The sequence below is a fragment of the Scardinius erythrophthalmus genome (genome assembly GCF_964197995.2).
Source record: "Scardinius erythrophthalmus genome assembly, chromosome: 10".
NCBI lineage: Eukaryota > Metazoa > Chordata > Actinopteri > Cypriniformes > Leuciscidae > Scardinius > Scardinius erythrophthalmus.
Window position 1 is genome coordinate 10,313,828 of NC_138230.1, and position 26,624 is coordinate 10,340,451.

At 42.3% G+C, this 26,624-nt stretch overlaps 1 protein-coding gene across 1 annotated transcript in view; it reads left to right on the forward strand.

The window, feature by feature from the left end:
- The window catches only part of LOC308697118 (E3 ubiquitin-protein ligase TRIM39-like), an 85,020-nt gene that overhangs the window by 3,348 nt on the left and 55,048 nt on the right, over positions 1–26,624 (forward strand). The window contains exons 2-3 of the mRNA XM_081376226.1: positions 10,877–11,448; positions 11,530–11,619. Of these exons, the coding sequence (XP_081232352.1) occupies positions 10,879–11,448; positions 11,530–11,619 (660 nt within the window). The 5' untranslated portion in view covers positions 10,877–10,878. The remainder of the gene's footprint in view (positions 1–10,876; positions 11,449–11,529; positions 11,620–26,624) is intronic.

Genomic DNA, 26,624 nt, shown 5'->3' on the forward strand with positions numbered 1-26,624 from the left:
GTTATACATTTGTTATTAGTCATGGTTATCGTAGTTTTACAGTGGGATGTACCAGTCTTTATTGCCCCTCGTTGGATCTCTAATTTACATAAACACACGTCGCCTAATTGTGGTTTTACTGCCCATTCATTGTCAAAAACTCAAGTATTGTGTTCTGATGGGTTCTTACACGTGACCCCCTTTGGAGACGTTGATTTGATTTCTTCAGAGTTTTTTTTCATTCAGTAATTTCCACATAGCACAAGGAATTAATCCTAATAATTCTCCTAAATTAGCCGATCTCAATGGATGGACCCTCCAGGTCCTGTCCATTCGCAGACACCACCAACATGATTGGTTAATAGCCAAAGCTTGTCGTTGAAGTAAACTTAACATGCATGCTCTGTTGCCCTCACATTGTATTCTGCTATGCGTAATAGTTGTGTCTTCATGATGCAAATTAAACTGTTTTTCTAATTCAGCGTCCTCTTCTTCAGGTATGCTAGTATGAGTTATTAGTTCAGACAGACTATGGGTTTTCGGTGGCGGATCTACCATTGTAATTTCTATTGGAACATAAGTGTCAGTACCTGTGGTCCACCAAGCACAGAAAAATTTTCCTCCCCACTGAGTTGTGCCATCATCTCCTGTTGACAAAGTGACTTTCAGTTTGGTTTTAAAATTTTCAGTGATTTCTTCAAATTTCATAAGATCTGACATCATCCTATTGTTATGACCATCAGGTGAGGTGTACCCCGCCTTGGTTAATAGACCCTCACTGATTACATCCTGATTACCTCCATACACATCTTGCCATCTACATGGATCCTTACAAAAATACATGGCTTTACCCCATTGTTCAAACGGTCTGGATTATACCCAGGTCCTGCTGCTGAAATAGGATCACATATTATAATTATCTTACTCCCTTTTCTCTTTGTCATTTTCACCTCTATGCTACCATCCTGTGCTAGGCCTATGGCCAGGTTAGTTAAGAGGATAAGACTTAGTAACATATTGCCACACAGTGCAACCTCGCCAGGCAAGAAAATGTTCTTGTGAAAATGATATAAGTCCTGTTTCTCTATGTATTGTTGGTCTCAGGGCAGGTCTGGTAGATATTATTAGACAGTTCACTGCAATGCCCATGCTGTCAAAACACCACAAAGTTCTTGACACAGTACAGATTACTTCTAGAATTGCTGAATCGTCCTCTACTATTGATTCATCCTCTCTCCAATGATGATGGTTTTCGAATTGGTAACCTACAGGATGACACGCGGCTCTGGTTAATCTGACCCCTGTTTGGTACTCGTTAGCTGTGTATGGGATTCTTCTTCCGTTGCAGCTACCGCAGGAGCTGGCACTTTTCAACAGTGTGTCCCATGGATCCACGGAGCCCTCTCCTCGACTTTCACCGCAGTGTGAGTTGTCAGCAAAACCTGAAATGGCCCCTGCCACCTCTTTGCTCTCCAGTGTTTCCACCTCAGATCCTTTATCAGCACGAAATCTCCTTGCCTGATGCTGTGCAGGGCTGTCTCAGCTGGCTCTGGAGCTGCTGCCTGGACCTGTTTTGAGATATCACAGAACACCTTATCCAGTTCAACACAATATTGCCACATGTCATGTTCACAAAGCATGGTGTCAGGCAGTGGTCTAGGATTTTGTGGTTCCCAGCCCATGTGAGGTGGACGAGCAAACAGAATCTCGAATGGTGAGAGTTGTGCTCGCCCCCTCTTCCTCATTCTCATATAAATCAATGCAATGGGCAGGGCCTTTGGCCATGAAAGCCCTGTTTCATCACAAATTTTACCAGTTTGTTTTTCAGAACTTGGTACTGTCTCTCTACCGCTCCTGCTGATTCCGGATGATAGGAGCAAAAGTGCTTCCAGGGAGTACCCAGGAATGCTTCAACTGCTGAAATTGCACTGTTTACAAAATGTGAGCCATTGTCACTTGATAATTTTACTAATTCCCCATCGTGGGACAATTTCTTGTAGGAGTAATTTTGCCACCCCTTGTGCATCTGCTTTTGCCGTTGGCATGGCTTCAACCCATCCTGAAAAAATATCTACAGCAACTATGCAGTATTTCTTTTTGTCTGATTGTGTCAATTCAATATAATCAAGCATTACATGTGAGAATGGTCTTGGCGGCCTGGGATGCCCCGCCTGTCTCATTGCCTGACCCCTGCCAACATTGTTAGTTCCGCAAATTAGACATCTGCTGCAAAAATCTGCTGCCACTGTGTAAAAACCTTTGGTAAACCAGTTATTTTGCATAATAGTAAACATTGTCTCGTTTTGGAAGTGTGATCCATTCCATGCGTCAGTTTTACACACACCCTGCCTCTCTCCAGTTTTGCTTGTCATCAGCAGAGGCATGCTGCTGCATCGCTTCTATGTCACCTAGTTCCTCATTCAGCCGTGCTGCTGTGGTTATCTGAACAGGAAGCAGAGCCACAGCCTTTGCAGCTAAATCTGCTGATCTGTTTCCTTTGGAAACGTTATCACTACCTGAAGTATGAGCCTGGCACTTGCAAACTGCCACTTCCTTTGGCAAAGCATCCAACAATTGACTCACAACTAGGTGATGCAATATCGGCTTGCCATCTGCTTTCAGAAACTTTCGATGTCTCCATAACGTCTTGAGTCAGTGTAAATTGTAACACGTTGGCCACTTGCCAATTTGCATGCTGCAGTCAGAGCAACCAATTCAGCAGCTTGTGCAGAAAAATGTGACGGCAGTGGTTGTTGTTCCAGAACCTCAGTTAATGAAACTACTGCATATCCAGCACTGTTTTTGCCAAGGTCATCCCTGCTGGAAGACCCATCCACATAAAGAATCATGTAACTGTTATGTAAGGCCTCGTCTGTCAAGTCTGGTCTTGGACTACATATCTGTTCCAAGTCTGAAACACAACAGTGGGATTTAAAACATTACAACGTTTAACAGTAACGTTAGGCATTTCTAACAGCACAAAGTTATATCTCAGCCACCGGGCTGTAGGTAAATGAGAAGTCTTTTGTTTTAATAAAATCATTTACACAGCATGTGGAACGAGCAGTGTTAGATCACTGAAACCTACGAAATCTCTAGAGGCTACCACAGCTTTTTCAGCTGCGGCCACAGCTCTTAGACAAGCAGGAAGTCCTCTCGATACCAGTGTTGATCAAGTTTCTTGGAAAAAGTAATTAGTTACTGATTACTGATTACTTCTCCAAGAAAGTAATCCAGTTACTTTACTAGTTACTTTTCAAAAACATGATGTACGAAATGAATACGCTATAAAGCAATAGACCTTTCTGCTTAATTCTATTCTTTCTGCATATTCCATCATCTAAAATTGAATCAAATGAAACATTCTTTTTTAAAACTTGTTTTATTAGTTTCAGTATTTTAACTTTATGCACATTGCATCAATGACTCACTCATTAAGATGGTCGCCTGCCGCCTCCTACTGGCAGTTTATAAATATTATTTATATGCACAAATAATATTTCTTATTTGTATATTCAAAAAATATTTAAAATAATCTCATTACATTATTTAATGCAGTTTATTTGATTGGTAACAGCCCTTTAGCATCTTATTATTCTATTGTAATTTATTGATCAAATTTAAGAATTATAAATGAAAGATGAAGCAAACGATTAGGGAAAAATGCCCTTTAAAAGGTTAAAATATCATAAATATGTCGATTTATATATGTTAAAGCTGACTGAACTGATGAGAATACTGATTCGTAATAAATTATATTTACAACACACACACACAAAAATCAATTTTTTTTCCTGTTCTAACAAATGTTTTTACTCGGACAAGTGAATGACCGACCGAAGGATAAATGAAAAGGCTTAAATGTTGAGCCCTGGTATATATTTTTTTATTATTATTCATTTATTTACCCAGAAACCTGTCTTTAGGAAGCCATAAGTGGCAAGAATAACTTTGTGAAACCTTTGGGGATGGTGGACAGGGTTTACATTAAGACAGGAGTTTGCCTTAATCTAGTTGATCATGCATTTCTTTTCTTTTATTCCACAGCTGATGTGTGCAGTTTTTTATTGCTTGCATTAAAATAATTTTCTCTTGTTTTGTTTTTTAAATGCAGTCTTTTTCTTATGCCATTCATGCTTATCAGCTCCATGCAATCTTAAGCTTTTCTTGGTTCAGCTGCACACAGTCTGAAAAGGTTTTTTTGGCAGTTTCCTCAAATAAAAGACCCATTCTAAGAGCTGTTGACTTTTCTACCTTGGGAAAGAACGTTAAACGATCAACTTAAAAAGGCATGACAAATCATGACATAAAGACATGACATAATCACTCACAACGTACCAATGCATTATCCCTCATGAACAAATAACGTCTGATGTTTGCACGTTCATACAGTTTACCATTACAACATCGTTCATGAATAAACATTACGTCTGAACACGGACAAACGGTGCGTGTTGACGCGTCAAAATTCGCGCGTTTCGTTTAAAGACTTTTGAACGCGATCGCTTGCCATAGTGTTTACCACTGACTTCGCGTCGCTCATGTCATTGTCGCTCACGAGTCACGGCTCATGTCGCGAGACAGTCTCGCAGTATAACGCAGTAACGCACCCTGCTTACGGGGAAGTAACAGTAATCTAATTACTGTTTTTGCAATTGTAATCCCTTACTTTACTCGTTACTTGAAAAAAGTAATCGGATTACAGTAACGCGTTACTTCTAACGCGTTACTGCCCATCAGTGCTCGCTACTGCGTCTAACTTTGTTGAAAAATATGCCACTGGTCTCAATCTGCCCCCATATTCCTGTAACAGGACAGAAGACATGTAACCATCTTTCTCAGCTACTGTCTGTGTAAAAGACTTATCCAGATTTGGTATGCCAAGCGTAGGCGAACTCAGCAATGCCTGTTTCATTTCACCAAAAGCACTCTCTGCCTCTGTGGTCAATGTCAGTTTGTCAGAGGCTGCCATTTCCTGACCATAAATTAATGCTAACAGAGGCCCTTCCTTTTCGCTGTAGCTAGGAATGAAGGTTCTGCAATACGAGGTCATTCCTAAAAATGACATTGCATTTGCTTTTTTGTGATCGGTTTAGGAATGTTTTGTATGGCAGTGACTCTTTTGTCAGATAATGACTTCCCATTTGCTGTTAACACGTGAACTAAAAAGGTAACTTTGGTTTGATTTATGGCTACCTTACTCGGGTTGACCTTGTGGTCTCGCTCTGCCAAGTAAGTTAACAATGTGATGGTAGCCTGCTTACAGATCTTTTCGTTTGGACAGCAAAGTAACAAGTCATCAACATACTGTAACAGAGCCACGCCAGGCAGAAGTACCAAATATTCTAAACTGCGTTTCAAAGCTTTGTTAAATATTGTTGGACTCTCACAGTACCCCTGGCATAAACGTGTGAAGGTGTACGCTTTACCATTGAAATTAAATCAAACCAAAATTGTGAGTCAGGGTGTGCTGGAACGCTGAAGAACGCATTTGAAATGTCAACAAGCGTGTAACACTTGGTGTCAGCTGGAATCTGCGTTAGAATCGTATAAGGATTCGGAACGTTTGGAGTTCTCGCTTGAACTGCGTCATTAACTGCTTTCAAGTCCTGAACAAATCTATATTCAGTGGCTTGATTCGCGTCCCTTATTTTCTTTACCGGAAAAATAGGTGTATGGACAGGTGAGTCCGGACATTCAACAATGACCCCTTTTTCCAACAAAGAATTAAACACTGGAGTAATGCCATCAATCGCTTTCTTTTTCAATGGATACTGCATTTTCTTTGGTCTATAGTCAGATTTACACTGTAAAAAAATTTGCTGTAGTTTTGCAGATGTTTGCCAGTAACTTACTGTAGATTTAAATTTATGTTATTTACTGGCAACAGTTTGTTCAAAGTTAAATGAACATTAAACATTAACAAGTCTTTGTCTTTAAAGAATAAAATTATAAAATAACAATCTAATGCAAAGCATTCTGGGACCCAGAAATCTTCATCAACCTTTTTCTGTTTTTTTCCTTCAGATTTTGGTTCCCAGAATGCTTTGCATCAGGATGTTATATTAGTTTTATTCTGTAAAGATAAAGACTTGTTAATGTTTAATGTTCATTTAATTTTGAACAAATTGTTGCCAGTAAATAACATCAATTTAAATCTACAGTAAGTTACTGGCAAGTAGCTGCCAGTAATACTGTAATTTCTACAGATTATTCTAACAGTGTAGGCTTAATTCGAATCGGCTCACAATCTGCAATCAGACCAATATCATATTTATCTTTAGCCCATAGACAACTCGGAACTCCCTCCAGCCCTTCTGGGATGACTGGGAGGTGCGATAAGGTCAGACTGCCAAAATTAATTTCCCCTTCCAACACTGTGACTGCTCTCAAACCTCTCAATGTTTTATGACACGGTTGTTTGAACCATCCGGTACTTTCACTTTGGCAGATCAGTCTTTTTTGATCTATTATGACCCAGTTGGTCAGTTCATGGCACTTGGCCATGAAGGGACCTGCATCACGCCATTCAGCCTTCACTGGTTTGGCCAGTGATATATGAGGCTGTGCATTTTCCACGTCATAAAACATTGCCTGTTTGTCAGTCAATTTCAAATTCAAAACACACCAGTGGTTTGTCCAATAAAGAAAATCTGTCTTTACATTTTCCACATCAACATTAAACCAACGCTGCGCATATTCATCATCAGGATCCGTGCTGACATGTGAAGTACAGTGCAAATCTGTGTCATTCATAAATTCAGAGGATGGCAACACTCTGTCATGAGCCTTTGTGGTCAGACATGTGTTAGAAACTTGCCATTCATATACAAACAAAGGGGTTTCCCCTGTAGCTGCATGCAGCATCCTCATGTCAGCAAAAAGCCCTTGAGTAGTACAGTGAACAGAAACACCCAGCTTACAAAGTAAATCTCTACCCATCAGATTAACTGGACATGTCTGAGTAATCAAAAAACAATGCTCAAATTTTTTCTCATCAATTGAACACTCAAGCGGCGTTGAGAATGGTTCTATGACCACATGACCAGTTGCACTTCTGGAAAAAGTTGTCTTTCCAGAAAGTGAAATGGGTTTTGTCAATTATGTTTCTTTAATTATGGAGTTAGTAGCTCCAGTATCCAGCAAAAATAGTAATGTCTTGTCAAGAACGTTTACCTCTATCAAAGGTAAAGAATTATGAGCCTTATAGAAAACATTAGCAAGCACTTCTTCATTGCAGAGAGCAGAGTCAGAAACGAAAGGAAAATGATACTTATCTGATGGAGAGACAGGAAACCCGTTGCTTGCACCCCCCTCCTCTCAATCTGCCTGTTCTGTTTTGTAGGCTGCTTGTGGGCAAGTGTCACGCCAATGTCCTTTCTGTCCACATATGAAACAAGTGTCTCGATCTGGACGTTGTTGATTTTGTGAAAAATGTCGACCTCTTCCACGACCACGTCCCCTGCCTCTTCCTCCACCACCTCTTTGGTTTTGTTGGTAGTGGTTTGGTTTGGGGTTGTTATTTTCGCTCATGTGCAGCGCTATCAGAGCTAGAGAAAGATCTTTGTCTTGCTTGGTGGTTTTGGCTGTTTTTTGCGTCTTGACGATTCCCTCATAATGTCTCGCATGTCGTCTGATTTCTGCTGTGGAGGCCAGTTGCCATCCGACACAGCTCCTTTCAATTGCTTTAGAAATTTCTTTGTCCAGTCCATCCATGAACAAAGAAATAGTCGTCATAAGAATCAGACCCCATAGGTTCCGCATTCTGATCCACTGGCAGTTGTCTCTTATCCATACCACCATGTCGATCAAAGCACTCTTTCAGGCGTAGGAAATACGCTTCCGTAGTTTCATCTTTTCCTTGAGTACACTGACGAACTTTGTGAATGTCCATCGTGCGTGGAAATGTCGTCTTCAAAGCTGTGATTATATCGGCGACTTTCTTTGTGTAGACGTTGTTGGTCTGATCGTCGTAGTTGGCGTGTTTCAGACGGGAATCTTCTGGCCAGTGGTCTGACAGTTTAGCCATTTGCACTGGTCCATATTTCAACACCATTAGTCTCCACAGTTCACTAAGAGTCGGTCTGAATTCTCTGCAGAAAACATCCAAATCAGCACCCAGTTTTGCCCCACCTGTTTCGGTGTTTGGCAGGTGTTCAGAAGCTGGTTTCAGGTCCTCTTGGGTCCATGGCCGCATTACCAGAACTGCTCCCTCTGGTCCGGCTACTTCGAACATCGGTGCCTGCAAATTTTGGAGACTTTCGTCGTCATCATCGCTTTCTCTCTTTATCTCTGTTTCTGAATCATCAGTCTGGTAGCGTTGGTTTCACAGGGTCGGTCGCCGCCCCTTTTGTCGTCCGCCCGTAACCCTGGTCGAATCTTGGTTAAGTTTTCTTTTCGCATGTCCTCGTGAGTGCAAAGTTAAGTTTTCCATGTTTGTGCTTAGCAGTTCTTCTAGGTCTTTGCTGCATCTCTGCCTCCTCCCTTCTTTATATGGTGCCCCAGAGCGTGTTGACGATGCGTCCTCCACCGTCATTTTCACGTATTGACCGGAAAAGGGAGAAGAACAGTCAGCAATGTCAGAACAGTGACAGTTCTGACTGTTGTGACATTCAGACTGTTCTGACTGTTCTGACTGTTGTGACATTCAGACTGTTCTGACTGTTGTGACATTCAGACTGTTCTGACTGTTGTGACACAAAATGACTGTTCTGACATTGCTGACTGTTCTTCTCCCATTTTCGGTCAATACGTGAAAATGATGGTAGAGGACGGGGCATCCTCCACCGTCATTTTCACATATTGACCGAAAAAGGGAGAAGAACAGTCAGCAATGTCAGAACAGTCATTTTTAAGATTCTGTAATGCTTTCTTTGATGCATCCTGTCTTTCTTTATCAGAGTATAATGGTGCGATTGCCCGACAGACTTTGTTGTCTGCGTGTTGCCTCTTCTAACCATTTTACTATGATTTCACCACATTTATTGTAATGTTCTTGTAATGTCTTTTTTCTTGACAATATGAGTCACCCAATTCACTTTGGTTTGAGTCAAATGTGACACACTTAAACACCCGTTAAACCCATATTGGCTTATTAAAAACGGCACAAAAGCAGGATGCCAAGTTCCCATTATTCTATCCATGGCTCTATACGAGCCCTTAGAGAAATCAACCTCTTCCTCGTCTCTTTTTGAATTTTCGTTACCCTTTGATTTTACTCAACAGTATTTATATTTGCGTATTTAATTTCTTTCCCCCGCGTGGTCACCACGCACTATATTCACTGTGTTAATTCTTCCCCCAGCGTGGCCACCACGCAACTGCCTATATTCGTCATTATAGGACTTTCAAAATGCCTGCATCCGTCGATGTAGGTCTTTTCCAAACAAGTGCCTCTGTAATTTTTGAAAATTACTATCAGGCTTATTTCAAACAAGCTCCTCGTCTGGTGTTTGGGAAATTACTATCAGGCTTATTCTCAAACTCTGTTTGGAAATTACTTTCAGGCTTATTCCAAATAATCCTGACCCTTTTAGGAAAAATATTTAATACGCAAATAATTTTCTTATTTACTACGTAAATAATTTTCTCTCACCGTCTTTTGATGACCTTGTGAGTTCAATTCTAGGAGTGCGTTCACCTCGGTCGTCGTGATGAATAGAACAATTCTCTCTCCTTAAGATTGAGGATATTGAGCCGCAGAGTATGGTCTCTCGGGATGATCAGTCAATTGTTCCCCTCAGTCACGCCGATCGTCGGTTTACTGCATCCCATCCTCGTCGCCATTTGTTGTGGAAATAATTCTATTCGAAAAGTTAGGAGGAAGGAGACAAGTGGAAACCTTTGAAAAGTCAAAGTATCAAAAAGTTTATTTCTTGCAAGAAATTTGGCATTCACATACAGAGAGCATCTGATATGAAAAGGCAAAGGGTCAGTTCCCTTGCCAAGGTTATATACCCTTAACACACCCTGAATAGGCTGCATCTGTCTCAAAAGATCGCCTTGTTTACCTTAAAAGGAAAACGTCTTTGTTCAAGATCTCTTGTCTAACATAAATTCTATCTAGACAGAACAAAACCATGCCTGCTACAGGTTCCTGTTTTTAGCTGCTGTTCAAATTCACACATTTTGCCTATCTTTAGTTCGATCAAAGCTGCGCAGTGCGCACATATTTTTCACACTTGAAGTACACAAAAAGTCACTTGGAGTACACATTGTCTCTTTGTTACTTAGTGTTCTATAACCCAGAACATTTTGTTCCTGCAAGCTTATCTTAACTTATGCATTTCTAAAAGCTTGGTTACATATCTTTAATAATGTGCTTTAGCTTATATGATTATATTTCTTTAAATGCTTATGAGTAAAAAATAAATGTTCAATCGTTAATACAAGTTGTACACACCTAGTAAAAGAACACATCTAAAAGTAAAAGAACACATTTAATAAAGCACAGTGGACCAACACCAGCCGATGACATGGCTCCCCAAACCAACACAGACTGTGGAAACTTCACACTGAACTTCAAGCATCTTGGATTGTGTGCCTCTCCATTCTTCCTCCAGACTCTGGGACCTTGGTTTCCAAATGAGATGCAACATTTGCTCTCATCAGAAAAGAGAACTTTGTTCCACTGTGCTTTATTAAATCCAGAGTCAACGCAGCCATCTACCAGGACATTTTCAGAGAATGGCAGAATCTTTCCCACCATCAACAAAAAAACAAGAAAGGAAAGGGAGTCTACATCAGTCAATAACCCACTCAAATCTATCTTATATTTTATCTTGAAAATAGCCTCGCATTGGTTAGAATTAAACTCTGTGGATTCTGGACATTCTCTCAACAATATTTTGACTTTACACTTGTGCAGGTGATTTATCTTCTTCATTTCTCTCTCCAGTGATGTCTTCCTTCAGCAGTTCACTGACTGAGGAGCTTCAGTGCTCTTTATGTCTGGATGTGTTCACTGATCCAGTCAGCACTCCATGTGGACACAACTTCTGCAAGACCTGTCTGAATAAGTGCTGGGACAACAGTCAGACCTGCAACTGTCCATACTGTAAAGAAACATTCAAGCACAGACCTGATCTCAAGATTAACACCACACTCCAAAAGACAGTAGATCACTATAAAAAGAAAAGTCCAGAGAAAAAAGCTGAAGTTCTGAAAAAAGCTGAAGTTCTGAAAAAAGCTGAAGTTCTGTGTGACGTCTGTGAGGAAAGAAAGCTGAAAGCCCTGAAGTCGTGTCTGGTGTGTCAGATCTCTTACTGTGAAACTCACCTGGATCGTCATTTGAGAGTGGCAGGTTTAAAGAAACACAAACTGATCAATCCTGTGAGTAATCTGGAGGACTATATATGTCAGAAACATGAGAGACCTCTGGAGCTGTTCTGTAGAGATGATCAGACTATCGTGTGTGTGTCCTGCACTGACGGAGATCACAAGAACCACAACACTGTTTCTTTAGAAGAAGTGAGTATGACGTACTTAAAATTGTCATTATTACTCACCCTCATCATGTCATTCCATCAATCCAATTTTCTCTGTTCATAGACTCAGTTGATAATTCAAGACACACAGCAGATGATCCAGGACAGATTCAAGAAGATTCAAGACATCAAACACTCAGCAGAAGTCAGAAAAGTGAGTGATTGTGGTTGCTTGCTTGCTGGACACATGAATTTAGACATAATTGTAAGCCCGTCTATTGGTCCAATGGGGGTTTCCAATAATACAGGGAAGGTTTCTCTGCGCATTTTTTTTTTTTTCCTTTTCGCAACACAACAAGATTAAATGCAATATATTTTCTCACATGTAATAACTCATTTCTTCTGACTCCATAAATGAAAAAGATTTTAATTATACCTGTGCATAATTAAAGTGAACGAATATTTGATTAAACTTCTTTTAAACTCTGATTATATTTTACCCGCTTAGATCAGGAAACTATACCGCTTGGAGTTCCTTACCAGGTCTCCGGCACAATTTGGTCAGTCCCGATGATCAAAAACAGAGGTAATTGGCTAAATATCTGGGATTTACCATATTCCAAGGCGCACAATCGAGGATATATTCATCTAGCCCCCTTGGATGCCTCTCAGGAACTTAATTCAATCGTTTACTTTAGTTGATTTTTTTTACCACCATTTGTCACGTTAACTAAAGAAAACTAAGGGAGAGGACTCAAGTGCAGAAAGAATGATTTATTAAATAAAAGAAACAAAATGAAACAAAAACCCACAAGGGGGAAAACATGATATCAAACTGTAATATAAATCCCTTCGTGTATGTGTGAGAAGGAAGGAGACCGAGGTCGGCTGGCTGAGACTCGTGGGTATTTTATTTAACTCAATTCGAACATAACAATTGCGCCACATGCGCTTTCAAAAACTCAACACACTTTCCAGGATCAAACAGCTCTGTAATCTCTGTCCACGATCAGCTCACTGCTCTGTCCGGTTCCCACAAGTCCTCAGCCCTCTCTCCTCGATGACTGTGAGAGCCTTCCTTATATGCGGTCTCCCCACGCCAATTACTGCGATGAGACACAGGTGTAAGTCATTTTGCACTTGACCCACTTACCGCCGCTCCTCTCCCCGCTCTCTCTCTCGTCTTAGACCTTGCTGAACCACGCCCCCTTGCCACATACCCCCACCGCCCGACTCAGGCCGGGGAGCCATCCGGCCTGCAGCCTTCCTCCCCCTCCTCCTGGAGAGGAAGTCGGCCACAGCCATCCGTACACCCGGCCTGTGGATCACCTGGAACTTAAAAGGCTGTAAAGCGAGATACCAACGAGTGATCCGCGCGTTGGTATCCTTCATGCGGTGGAGCCACTGCAGGGGAGCGTGGTCCGAACAGAGGGTGAATTCCCGTCCCAGGAGGTAGTAGCGAAGGGTGAGAACCGCCCACCTGATGGCCAAACATTCTTTCTCGATGGTGCTGTACTTAGTCTCTCTCTTCGAGAGCTTACGACTAATGTACAGCACCGGGCGATCCTCCCCCTCCACCTCCTGGGATAGTACAGCACCCAGCCCCCGGTCCGACGCGTCAGTCTGCAACAAAAAAGGGAGAGAAAAGTTAGGAGAGTGTAAGAGCGGCCCGCCACACAGAGCAGCCTTAACCTTGGTAAAAACCTGTTGGCACTGCACTGTCCACTGGACCGTATCTGGCACTTCCTTTTTAGTGAGGTCAGTCAGCGGGCTGGTGAGGTCCGAATAACCAGGAATAAACCTTCTATAATATCCCGCCAGCCCCAGGAACTGCCTCACCTCCTTTTTGGTCTTAGGCCTCGGACAGGTTGCAATTGCTGCGGTCTTATCAATTTGAGGACGCACCTGCCCATGACCTAAGTGGAAACCCAGATACTTTACTTCCAACCGCCCAACTGCACACTTCTTCGGGTTGGCCGTTAGCCCCGCCCGTCTCAGCGCCCCAAGAACGGCCCTCACATGCTCCATATGCCGCTGCCAATCATTACTGTAGATGATAATATCATCCAAGTAAGCAGCGGCATATGCAGTGTGGGGCCGCAGAACCTTATCCATAAGGTGCTGAAACGTGGCCGGTGCCCCAACAGCCCGAAAGGAAGCGTCACAAATTGGTGTAATCCAAACGGCGTGGTGAAAGCCGTCTTTTCTTTGGACATGGGAGATAAGGGGATCTGCCAATATCCTTTCGTTAAGTCCAATGTCGAGTAAAAACGAGCCGAGCCTAACCGATCAAGCAACTCGTCAATCCGCGGCATTGGATATGCGTCGAATTTCGACACTGCGTTCACCCTGCGATAGTCTACACAAAACCGCACGGAGCCGTCCGTTTTAGGAACTAAGACTATCGGGCTCGCCCAATCACTGTAAGACTCCTCGATTACTCCCAACTCCAGCATTGCCTCTAATTCGGTCTGAACCACTTTTTTTTTGTGTTCAGGCAACCTGTATGGCCAGCCGTGAATTACCACCCCCGGCTCTGTCTCAATGTGGTGCTGAATCAGATTAGTACGACTGGGCAGGGGCGAAAACACATCTGCAAACTCAGATTGTAACTTCGTAATGTCAGTGAGCTGCGAGGGCGAGAGGTGATCCCCTCCCGGGGCCAGAGCGAGAGATTTCCCTTTGATGATCGCCTCTGGCCCGAGATCTTCCTCTCCACTCACTGCCGTCGCAAGCAACACTGACTCCTCCTCACTCCATTTTTTAAGGAGATTGAGGTGATAGATTTGTCGTGAATCGCCTCTGTCCGTTCATATTACCTCATAATTTGAGATCCCCTATTCGCTGTGTGACCTCAAAGGGTCCTTGCCACTTCGCTAATAATTTAGAGCTAGAAGTTGGTAGTAACACGAGCACTTTATCTCCCTGTGTAAATTCTCGAAGCTTAGTTCCCCTGTTATACAGCCGGCTTTGTCTGTCTTGAGCCTGGAGCAAATTCTCCATAGAGAGCTGCCCCAGTGTATGGAGTTTTGCTCTCAGGTCCACGACATACTGAATTTCATTTTTGCTATCCGAGCGTCCGTCCTCCCAAGTTTCTTTCAGGACGTCTAAAACCCCACGAGGCTGACGTCCGTAAAGAAGCTCAAATGGGGAAAACCCCGTGGAGGCTTGCGGGACCTCGCGCACAGCAAATAAGAGGGGTTCTAGCCATTTCTCCCAATTTTTCGCGTCCTCTTGTACGAATTTACGAATCATTTTCTTCAACGTGCGATTAAACCGTTCGACCAGCCCGACCGTTTGTGGGTGATAGACACTGGTTCGTACAGATTTAATGCCCAATAATTCGTACAATTCGCTTAACGTTCGAGACATAAACGCGGTGCCCTGATCCGTGAGAATCTCTTTCGGGATTCCCACGTGGGAGATTAACCGAAACCACTGCTTCGGGATATCGCGTTGCGTAGTCAACTATGACCAACGCAAAGCGATGTCCCCGTGCGGATCGTTCTAATGGCCCGATGAGGTCCATACCAATTCTCTCGAAGGGGACCTGCATAAGAGGTAAAGGGCGCAAAGGTGCTTTTGGGGCGGCCGGTGGGTTCACCAACTGACATTCACGACACGACGCGCACCATCTGCGTACGTTCTCGTGAATGCCCGGCCAAAAGAATCGGGTCATTAGACGATTTAATGTGGAAGTCATCCCCAAATGCCCAGCCATCGGATTACAATGCGCCGTCTGGAAAAGCATTTCCCGACGGCTCCGTGGTACTAACAATTGGGTTGTATCGTCCTTTGTCTGAGTGTCTTGGGTCACTCGATACAACCTGTCCTTAATTATGGCAAAATAAGGATAGGAGAGCACGCGATCAGGTTGGAGGGGCTGCCCATCGATGGAACGGACCTGTTCAAACGCATGTTTGAGCGTCTCATCTTGCGACTGTTCCAGAGGAAAGTCATCGCGGTTGGAGAGATTTACCCTCACCATCCCGCTTGAATCCTCTGAAACAGACCCGCTAGGTCCAGGCACAGCCTCTCCCACCTGAGTGCTTGCTCCCCTTCCCCACCCTCTCTTTTTCCCAGAGACATCCGCTGTCAAAGACCCCAATAATTGTTCAAAAGCTGGCCAATTTGTCCCCAAAATTAACGGATGCCGGAGGCGCGGACTAACTGCCACCTCCACACAATGATTTTGTCCCCTAAATTTAATAGTGATGGCTCTTAACGGGTATTCCACTATATCCCCGTGCACACACCTCACCTTAACCATGCGGCCCGTATCCAATGCCCCGGATTGTATCAGGCTTTGATGGATAGAGGTCTGGTTACAACCAGAATCCACCAATGCCTGATAGGTACCCCCCTTAATACTCACAGGTATCTGGTACAACCCGGCTTGATCAGGGGCGGTCTGTCTGACCGGCCCAGGTTTTCCCGCCGCCCTAGTGGCAGAAAGTGGGTCCAGTGATTGGCGTGGGGAGAGTGCAGCAGCCCCATCGAGTCCCTCCTGGGACCCCGGCCCTCTGACAGGGCCTCGCGGCCCGGCTGGACCCTTGGCTCCAGCCCTCCATCGCGGGGATGCCCTTGGTGGCCCACTGAAACGGGTCCTGGGGAAAGGAACAGGTTTAGGGGAAGGGGTAGAGAGAGGAACAGGGGGAGAGAGAGAGAGAGAGATAGATGGCAGGGGTTCGCCGACCCCGGAGCACGCCGCCATCTGGTCCTCCGCCAGTTGGATGGCCAGATCCAGCGACGCCGGTCGGTGGCACTGGACCCACTGGGCAGTTCTCTTCGGCAGACGGGAAATAAACTGCTCCAGCACCACCTTGTTGATGATGTCGTCGGCGTCGCTTCCTCCGGCCAACAGCCATTTGCGGCACGAGTCCCGGAGCTGCTGCGCCAGGACAAAGGGTCGGCCGGCTTCCGCCAGTTCCAGTGAACGGAAGCGCTGTCGGTGTTGTTCAGGGTTGAGGCCGACCCTTTGGAGAATAGCTCGTCGTAAATCGGCATACACCAGGAGGTTCTGGACGGGCAGTTGTTGAGCAGCCTTCTGGGCTTCCCCCGACAGTAGTGGAATTAGGCGCACCGGCCAGCTGGTCTGTGGCCACTCACATGTCTCGGCCGTTCGTTCAAATAAATCCATGAAGGCCTCGGGATCATCAGCCAGTCCCATCTTGTTCAGAGGCATGTGAGCTGCTGCGGTGGCCGCGTTCCCGATGTCACTGGCGGAGATTGCATTTCGGCGGCGGCGTTCTCCTTCCTCCCGGGTTTCGGCACCAGTGTAATATAAATCCCTTCGTGTATGTGTGAGAAGGAAGGAGACCGAGGTCGGCTGGCTGAGACTCGTGGGTATTTTATTTAACTCAATTCGAACATAACAATCGCGCCACATGCGCTTTCAAAAACTCAACACACTTTCCAGGATCAAACAGCTCTGTAATCTCTGTCCACGATCAGCTCACTGCTCTGTCCGGTTCCCACGAGTCCTCAGCCCTCTCTCCTCGATGACTGTGAGAGCCTTCCTTATATGCGGTCTCCCCACGCCAATTACTGCAACGAGACACAGGTGTAAGTCATTTTGCACTTGACCCACTTACCGCCGCTCCTCTCCCAACTCTCTCTCTCGTCGCAGACCTCGCTGAACCACGCCCTCCTTGCCACACAAACAAAACAACAACTTCAAAAACAACACATACCGGGGTTTCACAGGAAAGCGGGAGACGTAAACAAGACAACGATCCGACACAGACTGCAAACACAACGGAACTTATAAAAGGGACAAATCAGGCAGGTAATGAGGGAACAAAAGGAGGGGCAAATGAAACCAATAATTGGATAACAAGGAGGGTTGGGATATAGACAGAGACAGGAACACAAAACACCACATGTGCTACACAAGACAGGACAGGCATGTGACACCATTTAAAGACGTTAGTCGATCAACTTTACCTTTCTTAACCCTCAGAGGTCGGCAATCACGCCGGCGTGATCTGCTCGCTTTTTTCCTTATGAGTTGAATTGAGACCTGAAATACTCTTTTGACTTTGATTTTACAAAACAAGTTTCATACATCAACCGATTCTGTTAAATGTGTATTATTTTTGTGTATACTCACAATAAAAACAAAGTGTTGTGCTTTTTGCCAAATAAAGAAAAATAAACACGAGGCGAGTTCTGCCTTCTCTCTGCCAATGTAGTCCATTCTGAAACACGTCCGAAAATGAAAAATTACTCAGCGAATACTCAGTCAATCAGGCATACAGACACACAGGCATGAAGCTTGAATTCTCTTCTTTTAAATGAAGTAATTTATATAAAAAACAAATATTCTCATCTTTTGAAATCTGTATTAAAAGAGAGCGATTTCAGTCGAGCTAATTACAGCTGATTCAGATCTAATGTGACTCCGCCCACGGAGAGCGCGCGTCATTCAAACGCAAATGGCTGAGGCAATCCGCGCAATCCTGTGAACGCCCCCATATAAGTTTATTCAGATCATTACTTGTTTACACCGTCTTGCAGCGCTGTGAGGAATAATAATAAATATAGCTGCTAGCAGCGATTACGGGCCCAAGCCGATGGCACCGCAACCCCGGTGCCTTTACCTAAATATATACACATGGCTATAATGAACAGGCTGCGATGTCAAGATTGCAATGCTGGAATGTGTGTGTGTGTGTGTGTGTGTGTGTGTGTGTGTGTGTGTGTGTGTGTGTGTGTGTGCATGTGTGTTCATGTTTTTCTATCCCGGTGGGGACTTCAGCCTGAATGCACACAGACTCATGGGGACTCGTGTCACAGTGGGGACCTAAATAGAGGTCCCCATGGGTAAACAAGCTTAGAAATCATACACAATGAGTCTTTTTGGAAATGTAAAAATGCAGAAAGTTTTCTGTAATGGGTAGGTTTAGGGGTAGGGTTAGTGTGAGAAGATAGAATATACAGTTTGTAAAGTATAAAAACCATTAAGTCTATGGAGAGTCCCCACAAAGATAGTAAACCCTGTGTGTGTGTGTGTGTGGACATGTTTTTCTACACCAGTGGGGACTTAAACCTGAATGCACACAGACTCATGGGGACTCGTGTCACTGTGGGGACCTAAATTGAGGTCCCCATGGGTACAAAAGCTTATAAATCATACAGAATTAGTTTTTTTGAAAATGTAAAAATGCAGAATGTCTCCTGTGATGGGTAGGTTTAGGGATAGGGTTAGTGTAAGGGGATAGAATATACAGTTTGTACAGTATAAAAACCATTACGTCTATGGAGAGTCCTCACAAAGATAGTGCACCAGACATGTGTGTGTGTGTGTGTGTGTGTGTGTGTGTGTGTGTGTGTGTGTGTGTGTGTGTGTGGCGTGGGCGCGATGGAACAGTGGACACATAAAAACATACGTCATTATACAGGACCACATTCAAACTGCAAAGTGTTAACTTATATTTGTGTACTGTCGCAATAAGACACAACCTTGTGCTTTTGTAAAATAATTTCAAGCAATCCACCCCCCGAAAGGCGCTAATTTTAAAATTAAACTAAAATGCTCATGGCTGCACGGGCATTCATGGTGCGCATCCACAACAAGGAACGAGCAGAACAAAGTGGACGTTTTTCAGTTTATTCCTACTTCCATAGGAATTCATTTGAAACACCCGCTCAACCGCTCACCCTGTGGTCTGTGTGAGTCCTAATGCCCCAGTGTAGTGACGGGGACACTATACTGCCAAAAGAGCACCGTCCTTCGGATTAGACGTTAAACCGAGGTCCTGACTCTCTGTGGTCATTAAAAATTCCAGAATGTCCTTCGAAAAAGAGTAGGGGTGTAACCCCGGCATCCTGGCCAAATTTGCCCCTTGGCCTCTATCCATCATGGCCTCCTAATCATCCCCATGTACTGATATACTGATTGGCTTCATCACTGTCTCCTCTCCACCAGTAAGCTGGTGTGTGGTGGGCGTTCTGGCGCAATATGGCTGCCGTCGCATCATCCAAGTGGATGCTGCACATTGGTGGTGGTTGAGGAGATTCCCCCCATCTATGTAAAGCGCTTTGAGGTCTCAGAAAAAGCGCTATATAAATGTAACAAATTATTATTATTATTATCAACCACTATCAATGTCAGTGCGGACGAAAATATTTTACTTTCGTTTTTAAGTTTGCGATTCAAAAGCCCCCAGCGGTGTCACACGTCGATTAACCGGTGGTAAAATATTCTCACCGTCACATACCTAGTATATTTTTATGTAAATACAATAGGCCTACCTGATTTTGAACACAAGATGGCAGTATAGCCCTATGAATGACTTGACTTTTATGAGACTAAATAGTACAATTACTATTTTTAAACTTATAAATAATTATTAAATAAAAAAAAAAAGAATAAAATGAGTTTGGTTGTGATATTTGTATACTTTTATAGAAATAAATGGTGTATAATTACATTTTTAGAAGATGAGGCTTTTAGTGTTTAATTTTTGTACATTACTTCAGTCCCTCACTATAGCAAAACCATTTGAGATGTTTAATATCCGTTCACAATTTAGCATCTTTAATGTATTTTCATCATTTTGAAAAAGTTTGGTGTGAAAAAAATAAGCCAGTTTGGAAGAGTAGCTAAAAACTCAGAGTCTGAAATATCCCAAAAATCCACATTCAAACCAAAATATCTGACTTTCTTTTGCTCTGAGCTAATGACTGTTAATTAGAAAGTTGTCCGGCTCGGTGAGACCAATATATCTACTCATGTTTGTAACTGTTGGTAAAACTAACCCCCCCACTTTTGTCAAAAGCATGTTGAAAGTGACACACTTCCTGCTGCCAGTTGGTGGCGCTATAACTTTGACTCACAATAGTTACATCCATCTGATCGGCCTCTTATCACAAACACACTGCTGAAGTTTCATCAAGATCAATTAATGTATGCAGAAGTTATAACACTTTGTGTCTCTCTTTTCTCGCCATAAATTCATTTCCTCGCCACGGCCAAACCGTTCAAGATATCAAAGATCCGTCCGCAATTTAGCATCCTCAATGCCTTGACTTCACGCTGACCGAGTTTGGAGGCGAATCGATGTATTTCCTAGGAGGAGTACATTAAATTCCACAGCAATCGTTTCCAAACAACCCTAAATAGCCGACTTCCTGTTGGGCTGGCGTAAAACTTAGAGCACGAAAGTTGTTCGGCCCGATGAGATCTATATGTGTACCGAGTTTCATATTAATTCATGCAAGCGTGTTTGATATATGGACCAAGTTTTAGAACCCCGTTCAAGGGGGCGCTGTTTAGCCCCCCAGCCATGCCCGGGTACCAGCTTCAGCCCGGCCCTGATGGCCGTGGGTTCTGACCTGTGTGCAAAGTTTCAAGAGTTTTTGAGCATGTTAAGGACCCCAAAAGCCCCTGAAACCTTGATTAACAATATAAAAGCAATAGTCAAATCCCCCCCTCCCCTCACACACACACAGACACAGAGAGAGGGAGAGAAAATTCTTCAGAAAATCCACATTCAAACCAAAATATCTCTCTTCCTGTTGGTCGGAGATGGTTCATGTAAATTAGAAAGTTGTCCGTCTTGATGAGAACAATACACCTACCAAGTTTTGTGATTCTAGGAAAAACTAAGCCCCCATTTTTGACTAAAGGTGGCGCTACTGAGCCATTCCACCACGCCCGTTTCTGAAACTTTGCACATGTCTACGGGCAAATAAATGTGATGTGTCTGTCGAGTTTCATCCAATTTCAAGTATGTTAAGAGTCTCAAAAGCATCAAAAAATAATATTAAAGTTTGATGCGTTGCCACGGCAACAGTATCTAAGATATCAATAATCCTTTCACAGGTTTACATCTGCCGTGTGTCTACATTGTACACATAAAGTTTGAAGCAAATCGGGTAAAAATAAGACACTGATTTCAAAGCATTTTGAAAGTGATGTACTTCCTGCTGCCTGTTGGTGGCGCTATAACTTTGACTCACAATAGTCACATCCATGTGACCGGCCTCTTACAACGAACACACTGCTGAAGTTTAATCAAGATCAGTTAATGTATGCAGAAGTTATAACACACTTCCTGTTTCATTTTTTCGCCATAAATTTGTTTCCTCGCCACGGCCAAACCATTCGAGATATCAAAAATCCGTCCGCAATTTAGCATCCTCAATGTCTTGACTTCATGCACACCGAGTTTGGAGGCGAATCGATGAATTCCCTAGGAGGAGTACATTAAATTCCACAGCATGCGTTTCCAAACAACGCTAAATAGCCAACTTCCTGTTTGGCTGGCGTAAAACTTAGAGCACGAAAGTTGTTCGGCCCGATGAGATCTATATGTGTACCGAGTTTCATATTATTACATGCAAGCGTGTTTGATTTATGGACACGTGTTTGGATCCCGTTCCAGGGGGCGCTGTCGAGCCCCCCTGCCACACCCGGGTACCAGCTTCAGTCCGGCCCTGATGGCCGCGGGTTCTGACGTGTGTGCAAAATTTCAAGAGTTTTCGAGCATGTTAAGGGCCCCAAAAGTGCCCGAAAGGTTGACAAAATAATAATAATAATAATAAATATAGCTGCGAGCAGCGATTACGGGCCCAAGCCGGTGGCACCGCAACCCCGGTGCCTTTAGTTACCTATATATATATATATATATATATATATACATATACATACATAAACACACATACATATATATATATATATATATTATTGTTCAAAAGTTTGGGGTCAGTAAGATTTTTAATGTTTTTAGGAGAAGTCTCTTCTGCTCACCAAGGCTGCATTTATTGATTAAAAATACAAACAAAAACAGTAATATTGTGAAATATTATTCCAATTTAAAACAGCTGTTTTCAATTTTTAAATATTTTACATAGTAATTCATTTCTGTGATCAAAGTTGAGTTTTCAGCATCATTACTCCAGTCTTCAGTGTCACATGATCCTTCAGAAATCATACTAATATGATGATTGATGCTCAATAAATATTCATTATTATTTTCAATGTTGAAAACAGTTGTGTACAGATTTTTTTTTTCAAAATGCTTTGATGAATGTTAGTTCAAAAGAACAGCATATATTTCAAATATATAAATTTTTAACATTATAAATGTCTTTACTGTAACTGTTGATCAGTTTAACTCATCCTTCATAAATAAAAGTACTGATTTATTTTATTTATTTACCCCAAAAATAAAATTTTAATTATTACTAACCCAAAACTTTTGAGCGGTAGTGTTTAACGTTACAAAAGCTTTAGATTTCAGATAAATGCTGTTCTTTTGAACTTTCTATTCATCAAAGACTGTACACAACTGTTTTCGACATTTAAAATAATAATGAATGTTTCTTGAGTATCAATCATCATGTTAGAATAATTTCTGAAGGATCATGTGACAGTGACGACTGGAGTAATGATGCTGAAAACTCAGCTTTGATCACAGGAATAAATAACAGTTTAAAATATATTAAAATAGAAAGCAGCTGTTTTAAATTGGAATAATATTTTACAATATTACTGTTTTTGTTTGTATTTTTAATCAAATATATGCAGCCTTGGTGAGCAGAAGAAACTTCTCTGTTATGTGCGCGCCACAGACTGCACGCACGTCCGCTTAGAGTTCCGCCTTTTGCCTTCCGTCAATATTACGTTATTAGAAAAATATTTTTTTAGAGAATCGATTTTTTGACATTTGTGAATCGATTCAGAATCGTCCACGTCCGCATCGCGATGCATCTAAGAATAATTTTTTTCTCCCACCCCTAGATTTCATACAAATAAACAGTTACAATTAAGTCACTTACATTTTAGATGCAATGTTGACTGTTTTTGTTCTGTTTCAGCAGCGAAAATAGTTAAACAAAGATCACGGCAGAACCATCACTTATCACGTGTTTTCTCATAACTGAACGATTCAGCATTTTTAACGAATCGGTTGACTCAAAGATTGAATGATCAATCCATAAACATCTGTCTTAATCATGATCGACTCATTCGAACGAATCGTTTGAACGAATGAATCAATGACTCGCTTATTAAGATGGATGCCTGGCGACACCTAATGGCGGTTTAGTGTTGTTTATTCTTTTCCCACATGTGTGTGATTTGTGTGTGCAACATTATCATTATTTTTCTTTCACTATTATATTAGCGATTTAAAAGCACCCACTCGTGTCACACGTCGATTAACCGGTGGGAAAATATCCTCAGACACATACCTAATAAATGTATATTTAAATACAATATTGGCCTACCTGGTAAAAAGTTTTATATACTATTTTGATGTCCTTTTGGACACAAGAGGGCAGTATAGCCCTATGTTTGCTTTTTTGTTGAACCAAATAGCACTAAATAGCCTGTTTTAACTTTTTCATTCTTCTTGAATTGCAAAAACAGAATAAAATGGGTTTAGTTCGATATTTGTATACTTTTATATAGAAATAAATGGTATATAATTACATTTTTAGAAGATTTTTAGTGTTTCCTTTTTGGACATTACTTTAATACCTCGCCATAGCAAAACCGTTTAAGATATTTATTATCCATTCACAATTTAGCATATTTAATGTAGTTTCATCATGTTGAAAAAGTTTGGTACGAATAAAATAAATAGTTTAAGAGGAGTGGCTAAAAATTCAGAGGCTGATTTAGCAAAAAAAATCACATTCAGACCAAAATAGCTGACTTCCTGATGGCCAGAGCTATTGAATGTAAATTAGAAAGTTGTCCGGCTTGATGAGAACAATATACAAACTGTTTTTTCTTTACTGTAGTTAAAACTAACCCCCCCACTTTTGTCAAAAGCATGTTGAAAGTGACACACTTCCTGCTGCCAGTTGGTGGCGCTATAACTTTGACTCACAATAGCTACATCCATCTGATCGGCCTCTTACCACGAACACACTGCTGAAGTTTCATCAAGATCAGTTAATGTATGCAGAAGTTATTCCACTTCGTGTTTCTCTTTTCTCGCCATAAATTCGATTCCTCGCCACAGCCAAACCGTTCGAGATATCAAAAATCCGTTCGCAATTTAGCATCCTCAATGTCTTGACTTCATGCTGACTGAGTTTGGAGGTGATTGAATGAATTCTCTAGGAGGAGTACATCACATTCCACAGCAAGCGTTTTCCAAACAACCCATAATAGCCGACTTCCTGTTGGGCTGGCGTGAAACTTGACAGAGGGAAAGTTGTTCGACCCCATGAAATCTATATGTGTACCGAGTTTCATATTAATTCATGCAAGCGTGTTTGATATATGGACCAAGTTTTCAGACCCTGTTCAAGAGGGCGCTGTTGAGCCCCCCTGCCACGCCCGTTTCTGAAACTTTTCACATGTCTACTGGCTAATAAGTGTTATGTGTCTGTCGAGTTTCATCCAATTTCAAGCATGTTAAGAGTCTCAAACGCATCCGAAAAGAATATTAAAATTTGATGCGTTGCCACGGCAACAGTATCTAAGATATCAATAATCCTTTCACAGGTCTACATCTGCCGTGTGTTTACATTATACACATAAAGTTTGAAGCAAATCGTGTAAAATTAAGAGGGTGACTTCAAAGCATTTTGAAAGTGACACACTTCCTGCTGCCAGTTGGTGGCGCTATAACTTTGACTCACAGTAGTCACATCCTTGTGATCGGCCTCTTACAACAAACACACTGCGAAAGTTTCATCAAGATCAGTTAATGTATGCAGAAGTTATAACACACTTCCTGTGTCCCATTAATCGCCATAAATTCGTTTCCTCGCCACGGCCAAACCGTTCGAGATATCAAAAATCCGTTCGCAATTTAGCATCCTCAATGTCTTGACTTCATGCACACCTAGTTTGGTGGCGATCGGATGAATTCCCTAGGAGGAGTATTTCACATTCCATTGTATGCGTTTTCCAAACAACGTATAATAACCGACTTCCTGTTGGGCTGGTGTAAAACTTAGAGCACGAAAGTTGTTCGGCCCGATGAGATCTATATGTGTACTGAGTTTCATATTATTACATGCAAGCGTGTCTGATTTATGGACCAAGTTTTCGGACCCCGTTCAAGGGGGCGCTGTTGAGCCCCCTTGCCACGCCCGGGTACCAGCTTCAGCCCGGCCCTGATGGCCGCGGGTTCTGACCTGTGTGCAAAATTTCAAGAGTTTTCGAGCATGTTAAGGCCCCCAAAAGTGCCCGAGAAGTAGAAAAAAAATAATAATAAATATAGCTGCGAGCAGCGATTACGGGCCCAAGCCGGTGGCACCGCAACCCCGGTGCCTTTAGTTACCTAAAGGCACCGGGGTGGCGGTACCGCCGGCTTTGGCCCTTCATCACTGCTCGCAGCTATATTTATATATATATATATAAAAGACCAAAAATATTACTTGACTTACCTTATTCTGATTTTATGATACACTCAAAATATTCCACAACAAATCCTTTAAATTTAATGTAAAAATAAAAATGAAAGAAAGCAGTGTTGGGCTCACGTAACCCTCTTGTTTCAACATTTGCGATGTATTTGGATGCTAAACTATTCTTTATTATAGGCTTTGTTCTTCACTCATGTTCCAATATCGATGGAAAAAATCATCCTCTTCACAAGCGCAAAAATGTGCTTGGAAACATCACAGTGGAGCGGTGCTTACTGTGAATGTATGAATTGTACTACTGACTATTTAGAGCAGTGTAATTTTTATATGTTAGGTTGACTATTTTATTATTATATTTTATGAAGGCTATAATGAACAGGCTGCGATGTCAAGATTACAATGCTGTAATGTGTGTGTGTGTGTGTGTGTGTGTGTGTGTGTGTGTGTGTGTGTGTGTGTGTGTGTGTGTGTGTGTGTGTGTGTGTTCATGTTTTTCTATCCCGGTGGGGACTTCAACCTGAATGCACACCGACTCATGGGGACTCGTGTCACAGTAGGGACCTAAATAGAGGTCCCCATGGGGAAACAAGCTTATAAATCATACAGAATGAGTTTTTTTGGAAATGTAAAAATGCAGAAAGTTTTCTGGGATAGGTAGGTTTAGGGCTAGGGTTAGTGTGAGGAGATAGAATATACAGTTTGTACAGTATAAAACCATTAAGTCTATGGAGAGTCCCAACAAAGATAGTAAACCGTGTGTGTGTGTGTGTGTGGCGTGGGTGCGATTGAAAAAAAAAAACATACTCCGTCATTATACAGGACGACATTCAAACTGCAAAGTGTTAACTTATATTTGTGTACAGTTGCAATAAAACACAACAT